Below are 12,719 nucleotides of genomic sequence, written 5' to 3' on the forward strand. Positions count from 1 at the left end.
AAGAAGTTGTGAAAGTATGTTCAAGAATTTATATACTTCATGTTACTAGCATGAGTTAGAAGTTCATGATTTTATGATAAGGATGTTAAACCATATGTTTCATGTTACTATGCTTTTATGTATGCATGTTTTATTGAGTAAGTTTTTATAATGATCATGATGAACTCGATACTGAAGGACAGTGAGATTGAGAAGGTATCCGGGCCATAGTACCTAAGGTATGACGGTACTTAGTTATTACCACTTGCACATAGGTAGAGTTGATATTGGTTGTGTTGAGATTACTCCACACTAATTAAGGATAAAGGTTGAGGGATTGAGCAAAAGAGTTTTCTCTCAGCAAGGCTTAAGAGAAGTTATGATGTTTAAATCTTTCCAGAGATTCTATGTTTAAAAGTTTTAAGTGCGAGTTTGCTTGAAAGTTTTCAATTTTAAGCATGATGATTAAGTTTTATTAGTCACTCATTGGGCTGGTAGCTCATTCTTTCAAATGTTTTCCTTTTTCCCTGGTAGTGGTCATCTCCCCAGTTGGTAGCTGCCCTGATGCTCTGCCACTCAAGGACTCAAGACTAGCCAAAAGACTACGGTGGCATTCTGGGTGTCTATTTTGTCTATGTCAGTACAATGTGTTGTTCATGCTAGGGACTAGTGAAGAATGTTGGACCCACTGAACTCTGTAATTATTATTATGATGTATTTATATTGTGTGTTAGACCCTGGTGTTATGAGGTTGTTTTTAAGTTTTCTTAGTTTGCTGAATGTTATATATGGGATCCAGGGTTTCTTAAGTAGGTTAAGGAGGCTAGTCAGGTAGTGGGTGGCACTAAAGGATTGGTAAATATTACCGTCACATTCTCTTCCGAATTAAAAGGGTAATTTGGGAGAGGGTGTGACAAACAAAATCTATGAAAGATTTAAATATCACTCACAAATATATATATAATCGGTGGGATCACTAATCCTCGAGTTTTCGACTCACAAACAAAGAACCTACCTCGGGCCCAGGATTGTTGCCGTTGTGCATCTTCACCGACTACTGAAGTTGTGTAAAATTCTAATAAGTGATTGAAAATGTACAAGTCTTTCAAAAGTGATTATTCTTGAAGTGCTATGAAACATTTATGACTCGTTTGAATCACAAATATTATTTTATGAGTATGATGTTAAATATATGAGATTAAATATTTGTCTTTGAATACGCAGAATAATTATTGTCTGAAAGTTAAATATATGTGTTTGATTTATTAATTCGATATATAGAATCCGAAATTAGATAAATAATTAATTAAGGGTAGGAAAACAATTAATATAGTCATAAATTAAAAGTATTATTTATGGCTGTTTTCAAATATAGAAAAATGAACGACTACTTGTAATATCTTAAACATTCTTAAATATCCTTAAAATTGTAATGGGTGAACCTAAAGAATGTTGTCCTTTTTGTTTTCCTAAAATAATTAAATGAGTTTTTTTTTTTCTTTTTAAAACCCATTTTTATTCTTTTTCTTTTTATTTTCTTTCTTTTTTTAGAATAGAATAACTTACATTTACAATGTTTCTTAAGAAAGAAAAGATTTTAAGTTAAGAGAAATTTTCAAAATACTAAAATGAAGGAAAATATTTAAACAAATAAAAAAAAATTAATTATAATTATGATTGACATCACAGATAGATGCCGATAAAAGTATATCAACATCTATCAGTGGAAGAAACTGATACAAGTCTATCACTAATAGACGGGAAAAAAGTTTATCAGTGTCTATCAGTGATAGAAACTGATAAAAGTCTATCATTGATACTATCTGTTATAGAAACTGATAAAATTCTATCATTGATGGAGGTTGATAGATGATCATCAGTATTTATAAGTTTTTTTTTTTTTTTTGCTATTTCTGTAAATAGTTTGATGTTTTTTCTATCTATAAAAATTTTTCTTAATTTAATCTAATTTTTGAAACGATACCTTTAAATTTATTGGGGTTTCTTCTTCTTCTTCTTCTTTTTTTTTTAAAAAAAAAAACTTAGGATAATCTAAATCAATCAATTAATTACAATGAACAAAACACGTTCAAAATAAGTCGCTTTTGTAAGATGCTTGTTGAAAGAGTGATTTCACTTAAAACAACACTTGGTATTCCATATCTATTTTTGTGTAGTCTAAATAGTTGTCTAATAAAATTTTGTCATTTGGTATTTTTTTCAAAAAGAAAAATTGAATTGTTTTTATTTTTTATTTTTTAAAATATCAATTTATATCTCTAAACTTTGTGAGTTGTAACAATTAAAACTCTAAATTAATAACTATATCAATTTAAACACTAAGCTTTCATAACTGTATCAACACCTTCCTCCATATTTCGATCCATCAATATCTCATGGAACTTATAATTTGAGTTAATTAAATTCCTAACCTTTCATAAGTCCATCTATTTAGACCTTTCAATACAATACATTTGAAAATCATTTATGCATTAATTCTCCAACATGTGTAGATCACTTCTTCAAATGTTGGTTTTACAAAATGAACGATTAGAGTAAGTATACGGATGACTTTTTAAAAAAGATTATGCTTAAGAATCTAAATTGATTCATTTGTGAAATTTTAGGAATTTAATTGACACAAGTTTCACACAAGGTTTTCCTAAATGTAAATTAAGGTGTGTTTGAAATGCATTTTCAAGTGTTTAATTTAAAAAATAAATCATTTAAAAAAAATTAGAGTGTTTGGCAACACTCAAAATAGCTTTTTTAAGTGTATTTTCAACCAATTTTTCCAAACATGTTTACAAATGAATTTTTTGAAAAACATTTTTTTCTCAAGTCAATCCAAATGTACCTTTAATGAAGGGTGTAAATTAATATACTTACAAAAATTTAGGATTTAAATTGATACAACTATTAGTTTATGATTTAGATTAGTACACCCCCTAAAGTTGAAGGGCATTGATATTTTTGGTATAATTTTTACTATCTAATATGAGATGCATGGAATTGGTTACACCATAAGCTGGCCAAATATAATGGTACTAGTCGTGTTATAATTGTTTTGAAAATTATTTTATAATAGACTCAATTCTATTTAATTATAGTGGTAAATTAAAATTTTGGATAAATATCAATCTATGGTTCTAAATCTTAGAGTTATATTAATTAAATCCTAAATTAATAATGGTATCAATTTATTAAATTGGTGCAAAACATATAAATTGATATTTTTTTTTCAAAAAATTTCAAAAAATTATATTTCGGTTTATTATTATAAAAGATGATGAGTATGATGGATGATTGGACGGTAGTGTGGTGAAAAGGAGGAGTAGCGGCAAAAACGTCATACCGGTTGGTTGCCAGTTCTCATTGCCCTTCGCATTCAAGCAATTGAGGTTCCCGCCGTCTGAAGCCAACGAAACTAATTTTTTTTTCCCCTGATTTTATTTGTTTATAATTTGGTCAAATTTTCGAAAATTAATTTAAAAACTCTGTGCAGCTATAAATGCGAAGGTCGTTGGAAAGCAAAGATTGTGCAGTAAAGTAGAGGAATTTCGCAACTTTCATCCTTCTTGTTCTTCTACTTACCTAATTCCAAAGGTAACTAGTTTTTCTCCTTTCTTTTGCATTTCTCTGGAACCAACTTTTCTGGATCTGTAACTGTGAGTGCGTCTTTGTCTCCTTTTCTTTTGATTTTCATTATCCAATATGGAATGTTGTTGTTAAAGATTCTCTTCTTCTACCTTTGAAATGTATGAGTACTCACTGCAGGCTTTCACAAATGGCTCGCAAGAAGATCAGAGAATACGACTCTAAGAGATTGTTGAAGGAGCACTTTAAACGGATCTCTGGCAGAGAACTTCCCATCCAATCCGCTAAAGTGAGTCCTGCTTCATTGTTGTTCTAGATCTCCAAATTCTTAACAATTTTTTCTTCCTAGATCTCTTCTTCCTTAGCATCATATTGACGTTGTTGCCTGTTGAGGGTGTCTTCTTCCATAGAAACTAGACACTCAGGGAAGAACGTTTTTATTCTTTTTCTTTTTCTATTTGGTTACCGGTGGTGAGTGCTGCTTGCCAATAATGGCTCCAATACCCCGAATCATCCTTTTTCCCCTTTAAATTAAATATTGTCTTTTTTCGATTGTCTTTTCTTTTTCCAGCCTGAAACTTTCCTCTGTACATTACCCAATCAGAGTTGAAGAGAGTGTTATTCACCCGTTTGAATCCTTGGATTTGTTAAATAATCTATAGAATAAATCGAATCTGATGTTGCTATCCCTGTCTTTGCTCCACGTTTGATTCCAAACCACTTTCTATAGTGTCGTTGTTGATTTTATAATAATAATTAAAATCTGCCTCAGGTCACTGAATCAACTGATTTCAATGAGCTTGTTGAGAGGGAACCTTGGCTTTCGTCATCAAAATTGGTCGTGAAGCCCGACATGTTGTTTGGAAAGCGTGGGAAAAGTGGTTTAGTCGCCTTGAATCTTGATCTGGCTCAGGTTGCTGCATTTGTGAAAGAGCGCGTTGGCAAAGAGGTGTTGTTTTATTTCCTTTCGTCTTTTTGACTTAATATCTGCTCATGATTATTGTTGGTTTTCTCACTACCCCATTTCATTTCCTTCTCTCGCTTAGTGATCTTTTTATTATGCTATTCTCTTTCATGGCCAGGTAACAATGGGTGGATGCAAGGGACCCATCACCACATTTATTGTGGAACCCTTCATTCCGCACAAAGAAGAATACTATCTCAATATCGTCTCCGAGAGACTTGGGTGCAGCATTAGCTTCTCAGAGTGTGGAGGAATTGAAATCGAAGAGAACTGGGATAAGGTATTTTTGCTGTTAGTTTTATTTATTGTAATTGTATCTTAATTAACAATCTTTTGCATAGAAGTGTCTTTAGGCTCGGGAATTAATTAACAATCCTTTGCATAGAAGTGCTCTTTAGGCTCAGGGATTACTCTTCGTGTTTGATTTCTATCACCCCCAAATTTTACTAAGTTTCAGTGGAACTCTCTTTTCATTCAGGTTAAAACCATATTTATCCCCACAGGAGTGTCTCTCACTTCAGAAACATGTGCCGAGCTGGTGGCAACCCTTCCTTTGGAGGTAAATTTACATCGATGAAAATTGTTTTCTTTTTTGTGGTTTTTTCTTTGGTGATACTGACGGTATCACATAGCACAGTTTACACTTGACCAAGAGGTTAGAGGTGCAAATCTTGAACTCCACATATTGTTGAACTAAACAAAAATCAGTATTATATGTATTCTTGTCAGTTCTCAACATAATTCGTAGAAGCCTAAAATCTGCTCTAAGGCTTTAGATATACTATATACTTTTAAGGCTTTAATTTATCTGAAATGGTTATCTTGTTATGGAAAGTTAAGAAACCCTTTTGCAAGACCAAATAGTTGACGTAAATTTGTTCTTCAATCCAGATCAAAGGAGAAATCGAGGAGTTTATCAAGGCAGTGTATTCCTTATTCCAAGGTATGTTATTTGTTTGGGATGTGAACTTAGTTGTTGAATTATTGGTGGATTAAAAAACTGATGTTAGGTTAGTATCGATATAATATTTTGATATTGTTGTTAGGCTTGTCTATTCTTTTTATCATGTTAAATCACTACTATAGTAGTCTGGAAGTGTAGTAGTCCTAAAAATGTATGAAGTTAGGTTGGAGTAAATTTAATTACTTAGTCTATTTTGTAAATGGATCAATTAATTTCAATTTCTTGCGAAACAGATTTGGACTTTACTTTCTTGGAAATGAATCCGTTTGCGATTGTTAATGGGAAGCCCTATCCTTTAGATATGAGAGGTGAACTAGATGATACTGCTGCTTTCAAGAACTTCAAGAAGTATGTCGGGCACCCTTGGTTATAGTTACATTTCATCCATTGCTTTTGCATCAAGTACAACCCTAACAAATTTTATTTTCTGATATGTTTTTTGATTTTGTAGGTGGGGAAGTATTGAATTTCCAATGCCATTTGGTAGGGTTATGAGTCCTACTGAAAGCTTTATCCATGGCCTAGATGAAAAGGTAATGCACCTATCTGCACTTTTTTCTTCATGTTAATGTCCAATTTCTAATGTCCTCCTTGAACAATTCTTCTCCTTAGTCAACTGGTTCACATATATTCTTATATTCTGGAAATCCATGGAAAATGCTTGTTTGGATTCAAAAACCTTTATTGGGTGTAGAAGTAATGATATTTGAGGGGTTTTCTGTTTTCTTATTTCGAGTTGTCAATATGTTCTTAAAGTTTAAGTCTTTGGTATGGAAGTACAACGACTTGAATATTTATGTTCTTTGGTAATGCACATTAAACTTAGTGCTCTTATTTTATTTTATTTTTTATTATTTTTTTATATCCATTAGTATCCAGACCAACTTATGTGCACCTTGACTAATCTCATGGGACAATCACTACATAATTGTGAGTTCGCTAGGTGAAAAAACACTTCAATTTTTTGTTCTTTCTTATCTTAAAGGGATTGTATTGACCTTTCAAATCTCGAATTACTAAAAAGTCCGTCCCCCCAATCACTACATAAGCCACTGGCATCCTTTTGAAAGAGAAGGGTCATCACTTTTCGGCTATTCTATGATATTCCTTGCAGGATGGAGTCTGAAGATATTTAAAAGTTTTCTTATGAAAATGAAAATGGCTCTTCTGCTCAGAAATAAAATGTTCCCAGCCATTTGCCATTTCGGGTTAAGAAGATGTGAAAGCGCCTCTCTCTCTCTTATAGGGCCAAGTAGCGCCTTCGCTTTGTTTGTAATGATTTCTGGCTTTGTGAGGAAGATTCCTCCTGCCGGATCATCATGACTCCCTAGAAAAGGAAAAAGTTTGGCGGTAGCCCCCTCTTTAACCCATTTCTCAAGTCGTGTCCGTCCTGGATGGACACGACTTGAGAAATGGGTTAAAGAGGGGTTGGGTCAAACTACCCTTCTTTTCCCTTTTTGGCTAATTACTAGACCAACCCGCTATAACAATTCCACCAACGTCTTTGCTTATCAGAAAGAATAAGTGCTTCAAAAGGTATCCGAGCCTCCTAAAAAATCCTTCGAACAAAAGAAGAGAGTTGGTTTCCTCTTCTTCTGGTGTAATCCCCAAAAGGGAATCCAAATAAGAAAAAGACTCCCAGCGTAATCAAGACCTAGGAAATAATTACAAAGAGACTTCGTCACCAACATCCAAAAAGAGGCATAGAACCATTTTTCCCTTTTTTTTTTTTTGGAAGAAAATTGATGTCGAGGGATCAGTATGCAAGAGGCACAGAATCTATTGGGGAACCACATGTCATAAGGCCCCTCTCAACACGTGCAAAATGCATCCAATACATGTATGCAAATCAGTTTGTTATGTATGTCAGTTGTTTTATACAACACGTGCAAAATGTGTTTTTCTGAGGTCTGCATGCCCTTGCAAGTCTGCTAATGCTTAGGAGACCATCCTAAACTAATTTAATTCCATTCATCAGAGAGTTTGCTGAAATTTCATTTCAGTTTACTTCATACTGGATCTAATCTGCTGGAATAAATTTCTGTTCTAAACTAATTGAATCAACCATTTTTATTTTCATCTATGTAGACAAGTGCATCTTTGAAATTCACAGTTTTGAACCCCAAGGGACGAATTTGGACCATGGTCGCTGGAGGTGGTGCAAGTGTCATATATGCAGACACGGTGTGCTTTTGTTTGTCCACTCCAATGCTCGAGTTTTGAGATTCAGCTTTCACTTTTATAATTTTGATTTTATTGATAGAAGTTTTCTTTTTGTATAGGTTGGAGATCTTGGTTATGCCTCTGAGCTTGGAAACTATGCAGAATATAGTGGAGCACCTAATGAGGAGGAGGTGTTGCAGTATGCCAGAGTTGTTATTGATGTAAGCTTTGTTTATTATGAAGTTAGATGCACATAATATATTTACCATAGCGAATATCAATCATGAGTATGTCAAAATGCTTGAACTTTTAATTGAACATATGCTTCTGTGTACTGGATGTAGAGGTTGATGCTTTCACTTTTGTTTCCTGTAGTGTGCAACTGCAGACCCTGACGGCCAAAACAGAGCACTTGTGATTGGAGGAGGGATAGCGAACTTTACTGATGTAGCTGCTACATTTAATGGCATAATTCGGGCCTTGAAGGAGAAGGTGAAGTGACCCTTGTCCAATTTCAGGGAATCCATTTTTCCGATTCATCAAGTATACTAATAGGTAGGCACATGTACTAATGGGTAGACACATGATGTTGTTATGATTCAGGAATCAAGGCTAAAAGCGGCTAGGATGAGTATTTATGTGAGAAGAGGAGGCCCCAACTACCAGAGAGGCCTTGCCAAGATGCGAGCACTTGGTGAAGAACTTGGCGTTCCAATTGAGGTAGAGTGCAGGCATTAAATACTTCTAACTATATATTGTTATGTTAAAAGGCCTGTACATATAAGTTGGTATTGAGAAACCTTCGCTTTGTAATATAGGTTTATGGGCCGGAGGCAACCATGACTGGTATATGCAAGCAAGCAATTGAGTGCATAACGGCAGCTGCATAAGTCAGGATACGCCACCTGCGTCGAGCTTGTCATAGAAATCTCATATTATGTGTGTAGTTTTCTTTGCCTTTGACCAATTTGTGGTGATAGTTCCTCCAGTTTTTAATAAAAATTTCCATTTGTGATGCATTTGAACAAGGATTCGTGAGCAGAAACTTTTGAGTGGACAATAAGGCATAGGGGACGTCTGAATTCAATGTAGATGCAAGATGGGTGTAACGACTTGGGGTTATTTCGTTTCGTTGTCAATATAGCTCACCGCTTATCTTTACATTTAAGTAGGGAGCTAATCAATTGAGTTCGTCAATTTCTCACCACTCCAACTATTTTAATGTAACGATACTTATCCATGCTTCTATTTTAATGTAACGATACTTATCCATGCTTCTAAGTCCCATTACTTCTACAAGTGCTAATGGAATTTTTTAAAAATATATATATATCTTCTCCCCCTTCATCTACTTCTACGTTTCTAGATTAAATGCTAAAATAGATTCTCTGCAAAAACATTAGCATTTAATATTTAAATTTGTTTCTTTATGAAAGACGCAACTTCACTTTATTGTAAAAAACCATGCTATTTTGCAAATATTTGTTGGGCCTCCTTAATTTTTGCTAATTTTTTTTTCTTATCTACCCTATTTAGCATTTAATCTATATTTCCTTCTATCTAAAAAAAATTTGACGACAATTTGAATGAAAGAAAAATATTTGGGTGCATTTCAGACTTCCATAAAAAAAAAGTGTAACATAGATTGCATCTAAATTGGTTGCATGAAATTTTTACTGTGTAGTGACCAAGAATGTATAATCCATTTAAATTTGTTCATAATCATTGCCTGGGGAATACAGTTATGGTAAGGGCCAAGTTATTAAAGGCCGTTGGTAAGGATGAGATAAGGAGATAAGGTTTCTAGTATACTAGTGGAGCATGATTGTCACATATACTTTATATCATCAAATTTTTGACATTTAAGTTAGAATAATACTTACTCAAACTATAAAATTAAAAAAGAAAATCTACAAATATATGAGTTTGTTACGTGAAGAAAATTTGTGGTGACATGTATTTAAATATTTTATTTAAATAGTTCTTAAATAATACATAGGTGTACTCTAAATTGGATGTGATTAGAGTTGGTACCAATGTTTGTGGTCTCATTCTTGACCTTGGATTTCAGTCGTGGCCCATCCCCTGACCATCCAAAACTAAACCAAATTTACAGCCTTATCCGTCCCTCTACTCATATTTTTTAAATTTTTATAAAACTAAAACTAAAACTAAAACGAGGAACGATGAAGCCGACGCGAAGGAAGGGGACTGCTGTTAACTAATGGTTTGTTTTAAATCATGAAAATTGAAAGGGAATTTAATGTTGTTTGAAGTGTGTGAGATGGCAGCTTATTTATTGTGGTGTCGAAGGAGCATTTGGCCGTAGAGACGGATCGGAGATGAGTGAGAAGTCTGAGGAATGTGGAATTGGCGGAGATATTTTGGAAGAGATAATAAGTCACGTTCCGTTGGTGGATCTTGTTTCTGCCAACACCGTATCCTCTTCCTGGCGCTCTGCAATCTCCGCCTCCCTCCTTCGTCTCAACACCCTCAAGCCATGGCTGATTATTCACTCCCAGTCCACTCGATCTCCTTCCGCCGTTACTACATTCGCCTACGACCCAAGGTCCAACCTCTGGATGGAGCTCCAACGCCTCTCCTCCTCTTCCATCCACACTAATCACTACTTCTCTCTCCTTAGATCCTTCCACTCCTCCCTCCTCTACATGCTTTCTCCCTCCAGATTCGCCTTCTCCATGGACCCACTCCACCTCAACTGGCAACACGCCCCCCCACCCATCGGTTGGCGCCCCGACCCTGTGGTCACCGCCGTCGGGAACTATATCATCGTGGCCGGCTCTCGAGGCTGCGGCGGCATACCAGACGACTCCACTCCCCCACTCGAAATCTACGACGCCACCACTGGGACGTGGGAGTGGTGTGACTCCATGCCTACGGATCTCATGGAGTCGGCGGCGTCCACGTGGCTGTCAGTTGCGGCGGACCCACACAAAATGTGCGTGTACGTGAGTGTCAAAAGTACGGGCGTAACGTATTCGTTCGATGCTGGGAGAAAAACGTGGGGCGGGCCGTACAAGGGGCGTGGGGGGGATACTGATGAGGTGTTCTTTTCAGTGATTGGGTGCGGCGGGAAAGGAAAAGGTATGATTGTGGTGGGTCTGAGAGGAGAGGCGGAGGAGGTGAGAAGCGTGGTGATGTGGAGATTGGTGGAAATAATGGAGGAAGGTGGTAGAGAAGAGTGGGAGATGCCATTTGAGCTTGTGGAGAAGCTGAAAGGGGAGAGTGGGTACATGCCCTCCATTTGCTTGAATGTGATGGGGGATTTTGTTTTTGTTAACAACCCTTCGGAGGGTAGGGAGGTGATTATGTGCGAGCTCAAGCAGGGGGAATGCCGCTGGGAAAGCCTCACAGTCGCCGCCATAGACGAGCACCATGGTTCCAGGTTCAGGAACTTGGTACTCTCCTGCTCCAATGTAACACTCCCACACTTGGAACGCGCCTTCAACCTCGGAACCCTACCCGTCTCACTCAAAACTCTACCCAACTCCCACAAATAATTTTCTAGATTTGCAATTACATAGCAAAATTTTCAAATCTAATTTTCATATTTCTTATTATTCCAATTTTACATTGTTTGTGTATGAACTTGTGTGTATATGATATTCTATATTAGCATATAGCATATCAATCCAGAGGATTTAGTTGTGTTATGGTGAATGTTATTTACTCTTATAATATTTTCTTTCTTTTGTTAAATTCATTTAGTTTGATTCAATCGTCTCAAATAATTGCAACTTTAATAAAAAATAAATTGAAAATTTAGAGTGCGTTCCTTGTTTTTGCTTTTTTACAAACATGTCAAATCCCACCTATGCAATCATAATTCACTGACTTTCGCCTGTAATTTGATTGTTTTGTTATGTGATTGTTATCTAATTAGACACATATTTGGTTATTTTTTATATTTTCAATTAATTGTCTTCTAATTGTCTTCTGATTGCATATTTATCTTTTATTTTTTTGTCAATTAGTTAGTAGTTTTTGCTATTATTCTTTTGATTGCATTCCGATTGTTATCTGATTACCTTTCATTCTTTGACACATAGTAGTTTCTGATATTGCCTACTGATCAAGTACTATGATATGTAACAAATATCAATTAGATAGCAATCATATGTCATCAAATAGAAATCAAATACTTAATATCTAATGAACAATCACATAACTATCACATGGTAATTAGATAGAAATCACGAAATACTTAATTTCTAATGAAAGTCACATGACAATCAGAGATAATAATTAGGTAACTATCATATATCAACCACATGACAATCACAAAGTACTTAATATCTCATGCAAATCTAAATCCTAAGACTTGATTTGGAAATAGAAAAAGGAAAATTAGGGGAAAAATCTGAAACCGCATAAGAAGAAAAAGGCAAATAAATATTTTTAAAAAAAATCAATATGAGGTGTTTTGATTCTCACCACCAAAAGTAGAAAAGGTGGAAATTACCGCAAAAAATTAGATTTTAGTCTCGGTTCTTTAAAAACAAAACCGAACACCAAAAAGAAAATAAAGAAAGTTTTCCTTTTAATATATATTGTATCTAATTGTAAAAAAAGAATGATTGTAAACTTACGTCACACTCGACCCATGAACTTGGTTCGATCAATTCTTGAAAAAATGACTTGAATAATGGCATAAATACATTTTCTCAGACCTCCTGGTTCGTATTCTTGTCAAAAATCCATCATCATTTCATAAACACAGTAGGTGGAATCTCATGCATCAAGAAGTATTGGATCGTCGCGTTAAACAATGTCGTAAGTACTTCAGGGAGAGGGTACTTAATCGATGACAGTTAAAAGGAAGTTGTACCTTACTTTCGTTTTGTTTTGTTATTTTTTTTCCTATAGTTCGGCCGGAGGTGTGTACTTGTCAACAGTCTTTCTTTTATGAGTGGTTTTTCGACTCTCGACCATAACCTAAAGAAATGGTGAACATGTCGAATAACAAATATGAAGAAAGAGATTTTCCAATCACATAAGGATCATACCAGTTAATTGAGATGTATGGTGCCA

At 35.0% G+C, this 12,719-nt stretch overlaps 2 protein-coding genes across 6 annotated transcripts; both read left to right on the top strand.

The window, feature by feature from the left end:
- Nucleotides 1–3,243: 3,243 nt before the first annotated feature.
- LOC120075649 (ATP-citrate synthase alpha chain protein 1) lies at nt 3,244–8,939 on the top strand. 5 transcript variants are annotated; one of them, XM_039029238.2, is made up of 15 exons: nt 3,244–3,380; nt 3,485–3,585; nt 3,757–3,865; nt 4,349–4,525; nt 4,659–4,820; nt 5,019–5,099; nt 5,432–5,483; nt 5,738–5,852; nt 5,956–6,037; nt 7,593–7,688; nt 7,787–7,888; nt 8,043–8,159; nt 8,271–8,387; nt 8,486–8,606; nt 8,697–8,939. In XM_039029238.2, the coding sequence occupies exons 3-14, from the start codon at nt 3,767–3,769 to the stop codon at nt 8,555–8,557; spliced, it is 1,272 nt and encodes a 423-aa protein (XP_038885166.1). In that variant the 5' UTR covers nt 3,244–3,380; nt 3,485–3,585; nt 3,757–3,766; the 3' UTR covers nt 8,558–8,606; nt 8,697–8,939. The 5 variants fall into 5 exon arrangements, with proteins under 5 accessions (XP_038885166.1, XP_038885164.1, XP_038885165.1 ...); XM_039029236.2 differs by having other exon boundaries at nt 8,486–8,939; XM_090313111.1 differs by lacking the exon at nt 3,244–3,380 and having other exon boundaries at nt 3,509–3,647.
- A 668-nt stretch (nt 8,940–9,607) lies between these two features.
- Nucleotides 9,608–11,387, top strand: LOC120075650 (F-box/kelch-repeat protein At1g23390-like). The gene has a single exon (XM_090313113.1). It carries the CDS (start codon nt 10,010–10,012, stop codon nt 11,186–11,188), a length of 1,179 nt encoding a protein of 392 aa, XP_090169239.1. The 5' UTR covers nt 9,608–10,009; the 3' UTR covers nt 11,189–11,387.
- The last annotated feature ends 1,332 nt before the right edge of the window (nt 11,388–12,719 follow it).

Source organism: Benincasa hispida, chromosome 4, assembly GCF_027475165.1.
Source record: "Benincasa hispida cultivar pf3 chromosome 4, pf3_genome.v1.1, whole genome shotgun sequence".
In the NCBI taxonomy this organism is placed as follows: domain Eukaryota; kingdom Viridiplantae; phylum Streptophyta; class Magnoliopsida; order Cucurbitales; family Cucurbitaceae; genus Benincasa; species Benincasa hispida.